Source organism: Pseudochaenichthys georgianus, chromosome 7, assembly GCF_902827115.2.
Source record: "Pseudochaenichthys georgianus chromosome 7, fPseGeo1.2, whole genome shotgun sequence".
NCBI lineage: Eukaryota > Metazoa > Chordata > Actinopteri > Perciformes > Channichthyidae > Pseudochaenichthys > Pseudochaenichthys georgianus.
The window spans coordinates 31,963,584-31,978,592 of record NC_047509.1 but is presented as its reverse complement, the minus strand read 5'-3'; the positions used below and the strand labels follow the sequence as shown (position 1 = coordinate 31,978,592).

General features: G+C 43.5%; 1 protein-coding gene across 1 annotated transcript in view; it reads right to left on the bottom strand.

Moving 5' to 3' along the window:
- Positions 1-15,009, bottom strand: part of agrn (agrin) — a 295,804-nt gene that overhangs the window by 4,220 nt on the left and 276,575 nt on the right. Inside the window, exons 32-36 of the mRNA XM_071203838.1 lie at positions 13,624-13,807; positions 12,754-12,841; positions 9,796-9,828; positions 7,988-8,212; positions 6,625-6,728 (exon numbers count right to left, since the gene is read on the bottom strand). Of these exons, the coding sequence (XP_071059939.1) occupies positions 6,625-6,728; positions 7,988-8,212; positions 9,796-9,828; positions 12,754-12,841; positions 13,624-13,807 (634 nt within the window). The remainder of the gene's footprint in view (positions 1-6,624; positions 6,729-7,987; positions 8,213-9,795; positions 9,829-12,753; positions 12,842-13,623; positions 13,808-15,009) is intronic.

The following is a 15,009-nucleotide window of genomic DNA, read 5'->3' as shown; positions in this document are numbered from 1 at the left end:
TGTGTCTGTATGAATATGATACTATTAACAATCATATTATTCCTATCAGCTGTCAATCACTGTTATGATTCACATATTCAGTGTTATTATTAAATATCTGGAGGAGATAATGATGAATGTTCCTCAAGATGCTTGCTCACCCTCCTTCAAATTTGAAAGACAAGTAATTACTATCATAAATCAAAAGAATCAAAAGAACAGTTCAGCGCCCCACAACTTCACTGCAAACAGTTACAACCTTGACTTTACATCAGAAAGAACAAACATTAAAGAAGTGACTAACTGCATCAGTTAGGGTTACAAAAACGTGTATTCAGCTAAAACATATACATCGCTGCAGTTATTATCCAGTGGAAAGTCCTTACCTACTGGCCTAGTTAAATCAAAGTGGTTACTGCTTTTTGGCTGGGCAGTGTAGTTTTACACACCGTCTTATTTGACTTTCTCAGGACTTGAAACAGTTTTTTGGGGGCAGACCCCCACAAAGAAGAAAAATATATTTACAAACGTAAGGTCATCATCTTAACAGTTTATTATTCTCATCGACTCATCCGTGAGCAGAGCATCAAGTTGGCATGCCTATAACAGCTGAATGTGGCGATTACCATCTTGTTCAGCAAAACGCCTCACAAACTTATTAAGATCTAAAGCTATGGTGCGTTTTGATTCAATGGTGAGTACAGCCAAACTTGACAGGCTCTTCTCTGTCATTGTAGACCGCAAACAGTGGCGGGGCCAGAGTATTTGTGTTGGGTAATCTATGGTAGGGCTAACCCATACAGTGCTGGGGCTCAAGTCAGTATTTGCAATGTAATTACATACACGCTCCCCTTGACAGTGAAACGCCACGCATGAGGTATAGATTATTTCTGTATGAAATAAAAAGGCACATTTGTCTTGTAGTAAATAAAAAGGGGGGGATTCTCTCAGGAGATTTTTTGAAATACTAACATAAAATACACATTCTGGTACTCTCTTGAGAAAAAAATTAAATAAATCTATTACTACACGACATATTTAAAAAAATGAATGGTATTTTAGTTTTTTGTTACTTTGTTCTGAAAGCTGAACCTGCTGCTTCTCACAGAGAGAAGAGGGAAGAAGCTGTGAATGACTTTACATTGTGGATAAGGGGGGATAGCCCCCATTGTTCTGTGTGTCAAAATAAAAGACAACCCACACACCTATCAATCATCAAACCGTGGGGTCTTATTTCATTACGTGTTGATTTCTATCAACGCGTAATGTTGTATCGATGTATATAGAGATGTACTACCGCAAAAGTATTCTCCGTCGGGACTTTCTGCAACAACACCACGCCGTTATCTTGTTCTGATTGGCTAGAAGACATTATCAAAGATGTTCTATTGAGAAGACGATCACGACGTGACAAAGGTTTTCAAAACCGTTTCTAGTCTTGGGTATTTCCAGACAAGTGGCTGCTGAAATTACATTACATTACATTACATTACATTACATGTTACTTGTTAGACGCTTTTATCCAAAGCGACTTACATACTCAATATTGTGGCCAATCCTGACAGGAGCAATTTGGGGTGAAGTGTCTCAGGGACACAACGACATGCTGACTGCAGCAGGGTTTGAACCTGTGACCCCCTGATCCGAACACCTACGGACAACCCACTACGCCACACGCCTCCAATCTTACTAACTGCTGTCTGTGCAATTTACTCCGCGCGAGTTGGCGGACTTTATTTTGCTTACTTTAACATCATTTTTCATGGTGGGGCTAAGCCATTTCCACGCTCGCGCCAGGGCCGGGGGAGGGGTTACAAGGCTCGCGTCTTGTGCTGCATTCACTTGCACTCGGACATTAGAGATTTTCTAAGCTGGGGTGGCAAGGCCTTTTTCTGAGGTGGCAGCTGCCACCCTGTGCCACCCTGTAGAACCGCCACTGCCTGAAATCCTCATTATATATAATTTGTTTCAGTCTTAAGTAGTGGTGACGTCATAATTCCTAATATCGGACCGATAATTATCGGTCCGATATTAGGAATTATGACGTCATCCCGATAAACCCGATAAAAGTATTAATAGCCCCGATAATATACAATTAATTTTTTGGTTAAAAAAAAAGAAAAAGATACTGCGGTGGATTGGGATGAGGGGCGCTTGTTTTTTACTCGGCTCCTCCCGTTTTGCCAGTACTGTGATATTAAGTGGTTTAGGAAGAGGGGAGTTTTTCACAAATCCAGCGCTCCCTAACTCATGCCTGGCTGTGACGTAAATGGTGTGCGGCCGTGAAGCCAGGACAGTAAACAAACATGTCGTCAGTAGTATGGGACTATTTCAAAGTTTCAGAGTTAGATACAGTAGTTTGCTTGCTATTTGTATTAACAAATGCAATGCAGAAGTTCCACGAGGAGGGGAAAAAGGCAACGAGCTATAAGACTTCCAACCTGATTAGTCACCTGAAACATCGCCATCGCTACGATGGTGTGTTAAAAGCGTACGAAGACGCCTGTGCTGCTAAACTAGCGGCGAATCCAAAGCCAGCTGCAAAGGCACCGGGGCTTTTACCTATCGACGAGGCTTTTGAAAAAGGCAAGAACTTTATTTGGGAAAATAAATATGGTCACTTTGAAGAGTCAAAACTGTTCTTGGCTTTGTTTTGTTCATAGTAGTAATGCTCATGTCATTTGCTCACTACGAGTCTTTTTTTTACCACCAGGTGTGCAAAAACTACAGGTACATTTAATATATATATATATATATTATATTATTATCGGGTATCGGTCTTGAGAAGCAGGAAGTTATCGGTATCGGTTTCAAAAAACCAATATCGTGCATCCCTAGTCTTATGTGCTAATCGCTCATTTCATTCCCTAAATATCACCTGTCCATCAAATAATCCGGCAGCTTTTCTTTAAGTTTGACTCCTTATAGGAGCTGCTCTCTTCTGTGCTAACCACCCACTTCTTCCTGTATTAATTCAAAACAAACCAAGATAAAATAAAAGCCATTTTCTGTGCGACTGTTTCTGAAAAGAGATGTTGCTGTTCAATTTTATTTAAAGGTCCCATGTCATGCTTTTTTGGTTATTACCCGTCCCCTTGTGTGTTATGTAGATTTGTATGGATGTAAACGGTCTGCAAAGTCACAAACCCTCAAAGTACACCCTGTAGCGAGTAAAACTAACACAGAAAATACCTGTCTATGCTGCCCAAATGGTCCCATTGGTCCAAATGGACCAATCCGTGGAGCCGTGAAAATTGCACAGTATAAATCTATTTTAGTAGACCTCAACAATGGAATTATCAGTAGAAACAGCCATGACATGGGACCTTTAAATCAAATGTTGTAGAGCTGTAAATTACCAAGTACCATTCACCTTCATTGTAGTGAGGTGGAGAAAAAGACAATAGACATGTAGTTTATGTTATTTTCGGTTCATATTTGTAGTTAGTGCCTCTACTGCGACATGTTTACATGCTGTAATGGTCAAAAGGCTCTTTATTTGCTCTCAAATTGTCTGAGCTTCAGCACCTCTCTCACCCTCTGACGGAAACCAGAGCCCAGTCTGCTATGTTGTGATTGGTCAACCGCTTAGAGATGTCCCACCCCATAGCCAATCACATTATGGCCCAATCCCAAACCACGCCCTACCCCTCCATTTGCACGTTCGAGCGGAGGGTCCGCCACATTAAGTGCTGTTCCAAACCAACGAGTGTGGAGCGGTGTGGAGGGGGAGTGGGCTATCAAGCCCTCTAACAGCGAGTCTGCATCAGTGCTGACTGGAGACCGGCCTCTACCTGACCGGTCTCAACGCTGTGTGTGTCCGTCAGGAAACACGCTGTTTACAAGTAGTTCCAGCAAACATCCACTGATACATTGCGATGTTAACAACCTCATGATAACCTCATATGTTTTTAACTTAGGATCATAAATGGGGCGAAGCCTGCGAGCTAGTTCAGGCAGTCAACTCGAGCACCAATGATACATTAACACGTGACGCACCTCGTCCCTCTTACAACCAACCAAACACATTCTCCTAAACATGCCACTCTATTCAAGCTGCCAGGTCTTCCTGCCTCTGCCGCAGTAATGCTTCTGCTGCCATTGCTGTGTTCACTTGCTATTGCTATGTTCATGTTCATGTTGCTGCTGCTTGCCTGCCCCACCACCACCTGTAGGCTCGGGGATAGTCGATATCTAATCATCACTCAATGTTCTTTGTAAATCTGTGGAGTGATGAGGCCCGAGCCGAGACGCCAAACTCAAATGATATGCTGCTTCTAATAAACATATTAAGAAACACGTGAGTTGTCTGACTGAACTGTGTTTAGTCTAGAAAAAGATAAATGTGTGCATTTTATTATAAAGTTGTGTATATTTACAGACTGTTGCAAAAACTAAGAAGCTTATAAACATCAGGTTTAAAACACAATTAAAGATGTTTGGAGATTTATTTTAGTTATTAATTTTTATTTGGTGTCTAAGAGATGCTGATTTGAAACCGTTGTTACATACAGTTACGGCATTTCCTGTTTCTGCCGGAGAGAGGGGAGGCCGTCCCAAAACTTGCTGCTGCTACTCCCTCCATCTGACAGGAGCCGCGAGTGTCACTCCACGGAGTTCACTCCGTCACAGAGGGGTAAGTGTGTCGGGCCTGGTTTGGGATTGGGCCTATATGTGTTGGAGCGCTATCCAATATAGACGCTAGTGTTTCATAGTGATGTCACTATCTGACGTAAGTAAACGGAGGAGTTTAATCGAGCAAGAAACTCTCTCTGGACGGACCTTTGGGATTTGAGTCTTTGAAGACCATTTAAATGCACAAACATCTACCGGTACATAACACTACAGGAAAGAGAAACACACCAACAAGCATGATAGGACCCCTTTAAATTGATTCTTTATGAAAACATGTTAGAAATGGCTGTCTTTTAAGCCTCTTAAATATGACGATTTCTTGATTTTCCCTATTTTATATCATATCAAAGGATCATTTCTTTGGGGTTGAGACTGACGAAATTAGACATTTAGTCGATTTTCCTGTATTTCCTGACATTTTGTATACCAGACGATTAATCTAGAAGATAATCAGACTCATCTGGAATTGCAGCGCTACAAGAGATAAAAGGAAAAACTGTATTTTTACTCAAAATGAGCCTTTGAAGCACTTGGATGTAAATTGTCTCACTAAAGCGTTTTATCTATCAGTCATAGAACGTTTTAAAAATGGAAATCTCTTAATATGAACATATTGTGGATTTGTACTTCAAAGCGTTTCAGCCCCTTACTTTCCATTCAGCTTTAACTTTCCTGCACTTTTTCTTCCTATTTGAAGTCATCCAGCGCAATCTTTTTCTTCTTATAGTCTTATACCGTCCTTTTGAGGAGACGTGATGACCTAATTGCTGGGTGTGCCTACTTTCTCCTTTTGATGATGTTTTCAGTTTCCCTTCTTTGAGCCAGCACGCTCAAAGTCATTAGTGTCTCTCTCAATAAATCAGCGTGAAACGTCTTTATGGAGAGTTTGAGATCTGCTCCTGGGAGAGTTTCTGACCCCAGGTTTTGATGTTTTACCTGCTCTCGGTCTCCCTCTCCATCTACACTTCCAGAACTCTCCAGCATCCTCCTCCTTTTCCCCACATCCCCTATCTCCTCCCTGTTTTCTCTCTTTCTAATCCGTCTGGCTGAGAGTTCATTTCCCCGACGAGCTCTTTACATCCCCTGTCCCTGCCCCCTCTAATCGAATTGCGCGCCTCAGAATCGGGGATCGACAGACAGGGCTAATTTCATGCAAGTTACAGATGAATTAATGATGAACAGTCTGAAGGGGATTTAAAAAGGAGAAGGGCTCTTGACGGGGGGGCTGTGTGAGGATTATGTATTCCTGCTGCAGGCTCTCAGCACCTATTCCGGCGCTCTGCCTCCCTGTGAGTGTTTGTGTACCTGAGTACACCTCTACATGCAGCCTCTCTTCTAAGTCACTCTGCACTCAAAAGGAAAAAAACCTGACTTTATTTCAATGTTATTTCCTCCGAATGCTCCATACCGCTGTGCCGTGTGTGTTCTTTCAGAAAAGCCATTTCTCCGAGCTAAGTTCAGACCGAATATGAGAAGCAGATAGCAAGGCAGCTTGGTCATTTTCAATTCAGGAGAGCGGACAACTTTTCACTCAGATAGCCTTTCATTTCTCAAGTCAATACCTTTTTTGCCCAAACCGCAATGTGTTGTCTCCGTCTGAGACTTTGCTTATCCTCTGCAATGCCAATGAGTTCATTGCTCATTTTTGGCAGCGCGTCGGAGTGGTACGGAATTACAAGTATTCCCTTGACTTTCTTTTACATTTGTGGGTACCAGTGATGGTCAAATTGGTTCCTCTACTCTGACATGTTTGAATGCTTAAATGTTTGAAACGTGCGAGAGAGAAACTCTGTCTGGACAGAACTTCTCAGATTTGAGCCTTTCCAGAGGATTTACATGCACACAAACCTATACAACCTATGAAGGAAAAGCCCTTAAAAACCATGAAAGGGCCGGTTTAGGAGAACATGTTAATGTAGGAATTTAACTTGTGATGGAGTATTTTGACAGAAATGTACTTTTATTCAACTACAGATCTGAATGCTTCTTTCACCAGTAGTGGGGACCTACCGAGCCACAGCGCTCCGTCTGTGTCCAGCTGCGTGGCTGCCAGGGGCGACGACCCTGTTACCGCTGCCTCATTGCCGACCTGCAGAGAGCCGTCTCTGAGTGCTCTGAGGAGGAGAAAGAAGAAGAAGAAGAAGAGAGCGTTGAAAAGTGATGCATGGTGAGGTGAATAGCTGTAAATTGGAGTTTCATTTAATCTCAAGCATCGAGACTCCATTGCTGTGCTGCCAGCGCACTAAGCACTCCCATAACTGCCTTTGCCAAGCAGCGTTCTAAATGTGCCTGTCTACAAAGCTAACAGATGTCGCGAGAGCGCCATTCACTTTAGGTGGCTCGGCGCTACGCATTAGCGCACACTTAAGAATTGTGGCGACGGGGCTAATTTGAACCCATTAAAGTGTGTTTCCAGCAGCGAGAGGGTGTCGTTAACGGCAAGCCGCACACACAGATATCTATGTAACCACATGCTGCGGTTTACACCATCATCACATTCAAATTATGTCATCTCATGTGGCCTCCCTGCAAAAGCCTGGGATGTTTGGATGCGGCGTCTTCTTTCGGAGGATCGATTAGTCTCGCTTTACATGATGAAGCCGATCTAATTATCCCCCCCGATTCTTCCACCCACAGCCGCGTTTGAAAGCAAATGTTGGGCAGAGATAAAGCAGAGATCCCGTGGAAGGTGTTAAGTGGGTCGTTCTCAAAGTTCAGGAAGTTCATTTGTTTCTAATGAAGGAATCCGTTAATGTGACATCGCTGTGTGGCACAAATAAATCTGTGCTTTGTTTTTTTTATACATCTGAATGAAGATTCATGTGCTAAACTAAAACCTTTGTTAGCGTGACTAATGTGTGAGTGATTTATTTGGTGTACACTCTAAACTCATGCTGTACGTTTAAGACTGAAGTACGAGAATACACACTATTACTAGTTTCAACCTGAATGATAAGAACATTTTTATTTTATGATTCTATTCATGCTGATTCTATATTAAGGATTCAAATAGGATCAACATATGTAATAAGAATGCTGTATGTATACATTATATACACTTTTTTAATATATAATGTATTCCTTTTCTGGATACATTACCGCTAATGTGCCAATATGTTTTGGGATGCTGCCGCGTTTTCTTCCCGTTTGAACATTATTAACGTGGCTAAGCAATCCCATGCTCGATGCGTCATACTCAAGCATGACGGGGCATGAAAATAACCTTAATGTGAAACTAATCAGAGGCATCTCAGTGCGGGGGGATCACTGAGTAGCATTGAATTCATGCTTCAGATCACACACCGTTCGCAGCAACACAAACACAATATGGATTAAGGGTAATCCCGGGGGAAACAGCTGATCCGCCGCTCACCTGCTGGCCTTGATGCGTATCCAGAGGTTGGTGTCGACGCGCACCGAGGAGCGCAGCACCACGGGCTTGGAGCCCAGGTCGTACGTCATCTGGATGTGTCCGTCAACGATGGCCAGGGCGATGTAGTCGGAGCGCTCCACGCCCTTCCCGCTCCACAGCACCAGGCCCTGGGTCGCCTCCGTCCGGATGCTCAGCTCAAATTTGTTCACCAGCAGAGCCTTCTCGCTGCGAGGACAGGAAGCACGTCAGTTAGCCATTTGGACTGATTTTTCAAAAAGAGAGCTAACCTTTGGCATACATAGCCTTTGTCATGTATGGCATATGTGAAACGAGACATCTCTGCTGTACATTACCCATGATTCATTGACATGGTTTTCTACAGTCTTACGTGTTTTTAAAGCTGAGCTAAGGACTTGCAGGGAGCTGTTTTGATATTAGCTTCCCTACATCCTACTGAGCCTGTACTGCATTGCTGCTCAGTGCTTTCTATGTGTGTGTGTGTGTGTGTGTGTGTGCGTGTGCGTGTGTGTCTTGAGGCAGCTTTTTGATCTCTAGTCCCTCGAGCTGCGGGGGTGATTTGGATGCAAAGACTTGGCGACTTCCACCTTACCACTGTACGTCACTGCCACTGGTGGGTGAGGGACACTCAACACATTGATGTGCTCCTACTGTACCCTCACACATACAGTCCTGCATACAAACACCCTAACACAGTCCTGAAGAGATAAATAGCCGACATCCAGGGTCACAACTTCCATCTGTGTGTATGTGTGAGATTGTGTGTGTGTCATCAATCAGCATGTGTGCAAAGGTCTGCACATCTGCCAAGTGGATCTACTTCCACCTTCTTCAAAGGGCACCCGAACACAAAGACACGGACAAGGTGAGGACACGTACAACAAAGAACAAATGACACGTGGATTTGGTAAAATAAAAACAAGAGCTGGAGACAAAGATTAGACAAGACAGACGACGAGACAAAGCAGCAAGCATAGCAAACAAAGAGGCTCATGGGAGTACAAATAGGACAGGAAATGGGAAAGAGAAACTGGCAACTTCTCCTTACACTGTAGGAGTATTCCCTCATTTTCTTTTCTTTATGGAGCAAGAATAAAAAGAGCATTGGTAAAAGAGTTATGGGATGGTATGTAACTGCTGGCCTCATGTTAGGCCACTTTGACCCCTGAGGCTAGCAGTAATAGGGGTTTGAGGTAAACACGAACAAAAAAGACTGATTCAGGAGAAATGTTTATTTTCTCCAAAGAGAGAAAAAAGACACAGCTCGGTGTACCCTCTCCTGGCAAACCCTCAGAGCTTACAGGGAACTATAAATCTCCATCGGAGCGGCGTGTCAGTGACAAGGTCAAGGTTATTAAAAGTGCTGAATATATCATGAATAAAACAACACCGGCGCACCGCATACACACCACCGCCTTCACAGATTGCTGGTGTGTTTCTCTTTGTAAATAGGATTTTTATCCATCTCTTATGTGTATTCAAATTCAAAAGCTTTTTCAGAGTGCCGTCCTTTATTCCATCTCTAGGTGGCAGTAGTGGTTAGAATAATACAAAGCCATCAGGGAGGACAGCTCCTTCTGTGCTCCTTATCAGAGCTCTGAACTTCAGAATTAATTGAGGCTCTTTCTCCTATTGGTAACTCTATCTCGATAATGGGAACAATGCTGTCTCTGGGGAGGAGGGTTTAGCCCTGTGAGAGGTCGGGGAGGGGTTGTCTGGAGAGGAACGGAGGGGATGAGGAGATGAGAGGCGAGTGGAGGAAGTCCAAAAAAGCGTTTTGAGAGACTCACCTCTGGTCAGATGGGTTCTCCAGAGACTCGGGACTTAAGGGAGCAGGGGGAGAAAGTCAAGGGCATGCAGTGTAAGCGCAAGAGGCCAGAAGGAAAGAAGGGAGGAGGGGATGTTGTGAGCCCACTGGGTGACTCGCAGACTAGTTTAGACCTGGAGCTGCAAAAAAGCATAAGTTATCCGCTCTACTACAGTATCGACTGAGTCAACAGTCGATAACAACTGCTGTGTGATCATGGTGATCATGGGAAGTGTGTGGCTTAGCCTGGATCACAAGACAACCATAACAGAAGGATCTCAAAGGAACTCGTCTGATCAAGACGGATGGAAAATGCACCATAATGCCCTAGAGATAAGAAATGCAGCATTTTAAAGGGGACATATTAATATTTTCAGTTTCATACTGACTATTTTGAGTTTGTTACAAAACCATATTTACTTGCTTTAAATAAAGAAAACACATTATTTTCATTATATGGTCTGTCTGAATATACCTCTGTTTACCTTCTGCCTGAAACGCCAGTTAGTTTTGGTTGGCTTGGAAACAAATTGCAAAGGAGGTTCCCTAGCCTTTGGTTGAGATTTTTGTGAAATATTTGTGTTGTAAAATTATTTGTTGGCTGGTAGGACCCCATACACCTTAAATGTATATGCACACCGACTGATATTTCCCCTTTAAACGTGAGCATCAAGATTAAATACACTCATGGTCCACACAGGTACGAAGGCCACCTTAAGGTCCAATTATTTACTTACTACTTTGAATTCATGATACAGCCAGCCACAGTGCAGCCGCAATTACCTTCTGTCTCGAGACGGAAGCCGTGATTGAGAAAAATTGGACAATTCTTTAAAAAATGTGGTCAAGTAAGAGTCATGGTAAGATATTTGTCACGGAAATAATAAGCTTGAGCAAAGCAAGCCTTTAGATATTGGCAGAGAGGTGAAGGGGGAGCGTTCAAAGGGTGCTGTAAATAGTAACGGCAGAATTAACCTGAGGTGAGCGCTTGACATGTTGGCCTCGCCAGCTCTTAACGGCCCCTCGAGAAATGTTTTAATTTCCCTTTACAAAATCAAATTATGCCGAATTGATCGGAACGCCTTCAGAGTGCTCGCCCCAAGGCTCCAGTTTGCTTAGGTTCACCCTCATTGTGGCCCTTAGTAAATGTGACATCCATTTAACTTTTGACAGTCTGGCTCCAAGGACCACTGTCCCCGCCTGCTAAGTGAGAGTGATGCCCGTGGCTACGCAGCGCAGAGAGATCTCAATTGGAGGTCTGATCTACAAAAGGAAGACAAATCTGTGATTAACATGTCACTGCCTCGCTCTACCCCCAGACTTGGTAATTATTCACAATTGCAGTTAGAGATCTGGCAAAAAAACAAAACATGACAGAAGCCCTGGCACGGATTGGAACGCTGGGCTGAATCCTGTCGGCTTAATTTGAGCTAAACTCTCGCCTCGTCGCTTTGTGGGATCTTTTTAAGAGTAGGTTACTTACCGAGCTAATGAGCTGCAAGAAAAACCCATAACAGCTAAGTCGTGACCGAAGGCTTTCCCAAGCAGGAACCAGACACTAGGTTAAGGGGTATTAAGTATATCCTCCTCCTGTAGTTTTCAAGCGGTCTCGTTCATTTACCACAGAACAGATTCAGCGTATAGGCAATTCATTTTGTTTATGAACGAGTTGCAACCATGCACACAGTATTGCACATTCTTTGTACAGCAATTCATTTTCTCTGAGGGAGTTGAGCACAATGCTAATCATGCACACATGCATGCTTCCTTGTGCACTGGGATAAATGAGGCTGCAAAATGTATTTCAAGTAATGAAATCTGTCAAAAATAAATCATGGATATGGAGCTCGAACGTAAAATCTGACTTCAAGATGATTTCTGCGTGGGAAAATATGACCAGTGACTGAATGCACTTTCATTTATTCCTTTGGGTTAACTATACAAAATGGATTCTCTTTGTGGGTTGCTGTTAGTTAGGCTTGATTTGAAGCTGGGCAAATACCCAGTCGTAAAGTCTACTTACTCTGGGATCTCATTGGTCAGTTGGCTTGAGTGAAAAGGAAAGACAGTGAAGGACATTTATATGAGACAACACATGTGGGGACAAGGACAAGTGAGGTCAGACTGAAGGACAGGACAAAGGTCACACAACTGGAATGCTGCGACCGCGGACAAACAGCAACGATACAGACAACGACACAAACATACACATATCGACAGAGTTCCGTGTGTGGGCGGGAGTCGTGCGTCTGCACGGAGACTCTGATGATCTGCAGGCCCTGTTTTCACACCGGAGTGTTTGTGTGAAGAGCTGCGACACGTAGATATAGAGCCGTATGCTCGATGTTGTCTCAGGTTTGTCACATGAACATTTTTGTTTACGGCAACCTGGAGGCGGGCTCTTGCCAGCCTTGAAGATGGATGGAAGAGTACAAATGTCTCATCAGCTAAAGGGACAGGATTTATCTTTTTTTTTTTAACACCTGCTCCAAAAACTATTTTACACCAAAGATGATTTTCTCTTTACAAAGCATTACACATTTCAGGCGAGATGTGCCCGTTTTAATGAGAACACTTATACACATATTAGAAACAGAATGCAATTGTAATCATGTGAACTTGTTGTCCGTGAGACAGCGGGAGACCACAGAGCGTACTGGGCGCGCTCAGGGCAACGCTTTGATTGTTAACCGCCTCGCTAATTACTTAAATCCTGTCAAAAGCTGAGCAAGGCTGCCATAGATGAGGGGAGGTGAGCTATTAGCCAAGCGCTAGTTCACCCTGAAGCCGTTTTATCGCTGATGATATCATCAACGCTGTCGTCGTGGCTTACCGAGGGGGAGACGAATAGACAGAGGGGCTATTTGGCTAATAGCCGTTGCAATGGAGATGTCGGATGACGCCTCGGAGATGAGGATGTTCCCCTTGCCCTCTTCCTTACCTCTTTGTGACAGCGTTGTGGTACTCGATGAACGTCCGACCGTCAAAGGCAATGGCCTCGGTCTCTCCTGCAGACTTCTCATAGATGGCTGCAAAAGCAGGGGGGGGGGGGGGAGAGAGAGAGAGAATGAGATCACACCAATCAATAACAGCGAGAGTTCAGTTATGAGAGCCAAAGGTGATGGAGTGTGAGGAGATGGGACGAGGAGAGAGAGGGGTCATTTCCCCCCCGCTTTAATTAACGTGAAAGGGACAACCGGCCAGACGCACAAGGTTAATGGCGAAGGCAGTAAGCGAGTGTGTGAGACGGATCGAGCCGGAGTGGATGTATGTCTGGCAGGCTGACATGAATATGATGAAACTGACGGGCAACTCTTGAAAAGAGCCTTTAATGAATATTCAATCAACATGTTTCATCATTTTCAATGCTTTGAAATCAATCCATAATGACCCTTACGTAAAAGAGACATCACAAGTTTAATACGGACATGATAGCCTCGACAGAGAAGAATGGAAACCATGGTCTTATGAGCAGAAAAGAGATGAGACTATAAGTTTCACTTCCATTGAGGCAGACCAAGCTGTGTTAAAGGAAGTATTGCTGATTTCAGTCCCACTCATACTACGCTTCACAATCAGCCAACACACTGCCTCACAGAGTGAAACCAAGTCGTGTTGGATGAGGAAATGGAACAATTTGTACTGTTGCATCGCTGTAATTCCACACTCCCATGATAAGGTGATCTCAAGCCAGCAAGTATTGGACCTGGACCAATCATGCAGATTTCTAAACATATATTTAGAGTAACAGATGTGTATAAGATAACATGTATAAGTAACATGGCTGATATTGATTGGCAGAGATACTCACTGTTCTGACAACGGCCCCCCGAGAACCCACTGAGGCACACGCACTCGTAGGCGTCCAGCATGGGGTTGCAGCGCCCGCCGTTTTGGCAGGGCTCCTGGGAACACGCGTGCTCCTGGAACATGTCGACGTTGCTGGCACGCAGGGCGTTCTCCTCTCTGAGGATCGGGGTGCCCATCAGAATGATCTGGGAACAGCACACGCGGGGTTAACGGGGCACTGCCATGAGTTGACTTTAGGTTGCACACACAATAGGTCAGCTTCACTAGACATGTTGTAAAGCTTTTACAGTTTCACCCTTAAGAAGTGCTAAAAGCCGGGATATCACGACATCTTTGATTTGCATTGCTCTTGGGAGTCCACCGACTTCAAGTAAGTAACATACTCTCACTTTAAATAGCCTCAAGAGTCTGTTCCAAATCCGCTCTGATTGGTTTGCTTATCAGCTCTGCCCCTAGCTTGTCACGTACAGGCTTAGAGTGCTAGCCAATAGGAGCACGGGTGTAACATAGGGATGTCATTATGTTACGGTAGGAAACAAACCTTTATAACATACTACAGGAAATGGAAAACCCGCCAAATAAAACTAAGTAGGGCCTCATTAATCAAAAGGAATTCTAATTGGTGCACATACATGTATTACATCACCATGTATCCACTTCAAAGAAACTAAAATAATGATAACTTTATCAAAACATTGCTTGTTCATAGATTTACTCTTTGCTGGTTCATTCAAAGTAAGAAACTGATTCATGAAATACTTTATATATTATAATTATATACAATAAATAATACCATATACTCTGGTGAGGATTTGGTACCAGTTGCAGGACAATTCCAAATTCCCTTTGGACCTTATTATCACAACACATCTAAGAACAAAGTACTTTAACAGTGAGGCTGTACATGTGTATGTTCTTCCTCAAACACAAACAGTTACCACACAGGTAATACTGAGAAATTAGGAGTAGCTACAAACACACGCTTTAAACAGCACATCAGACTGAGAATACATAGCCTTCCTCCTAATTAACAATTCCCTACAGAGCGAGTTAGACAAACACCACGTTTAGCGTTTGATTTGCTCGAAACTGTCACGGGAAAGTTTGCAGAGGAGAACTAATGACAAGTTTGCACAAACAGTAGCATCCTGCCTTTGTTCTACTGGGTTATTTTTGGCACTCAGAGATGAGCTTTTTGCTGGAAAGTGGAGGGGGAAGAAAAAACACTAGAACGCTGTCAGCGTAAGATCTGAGAGTAGTGAAAAGGAGGGAGTTAAAAATGAGCATTCTATTATTAGTGCATGCTAGTCCAAATGAGCAGAGCCACTGCCCGTCACATTTTGAGCTATAATGGAAAACATTCTAAAATGGGGGTCTTTAGTATGAC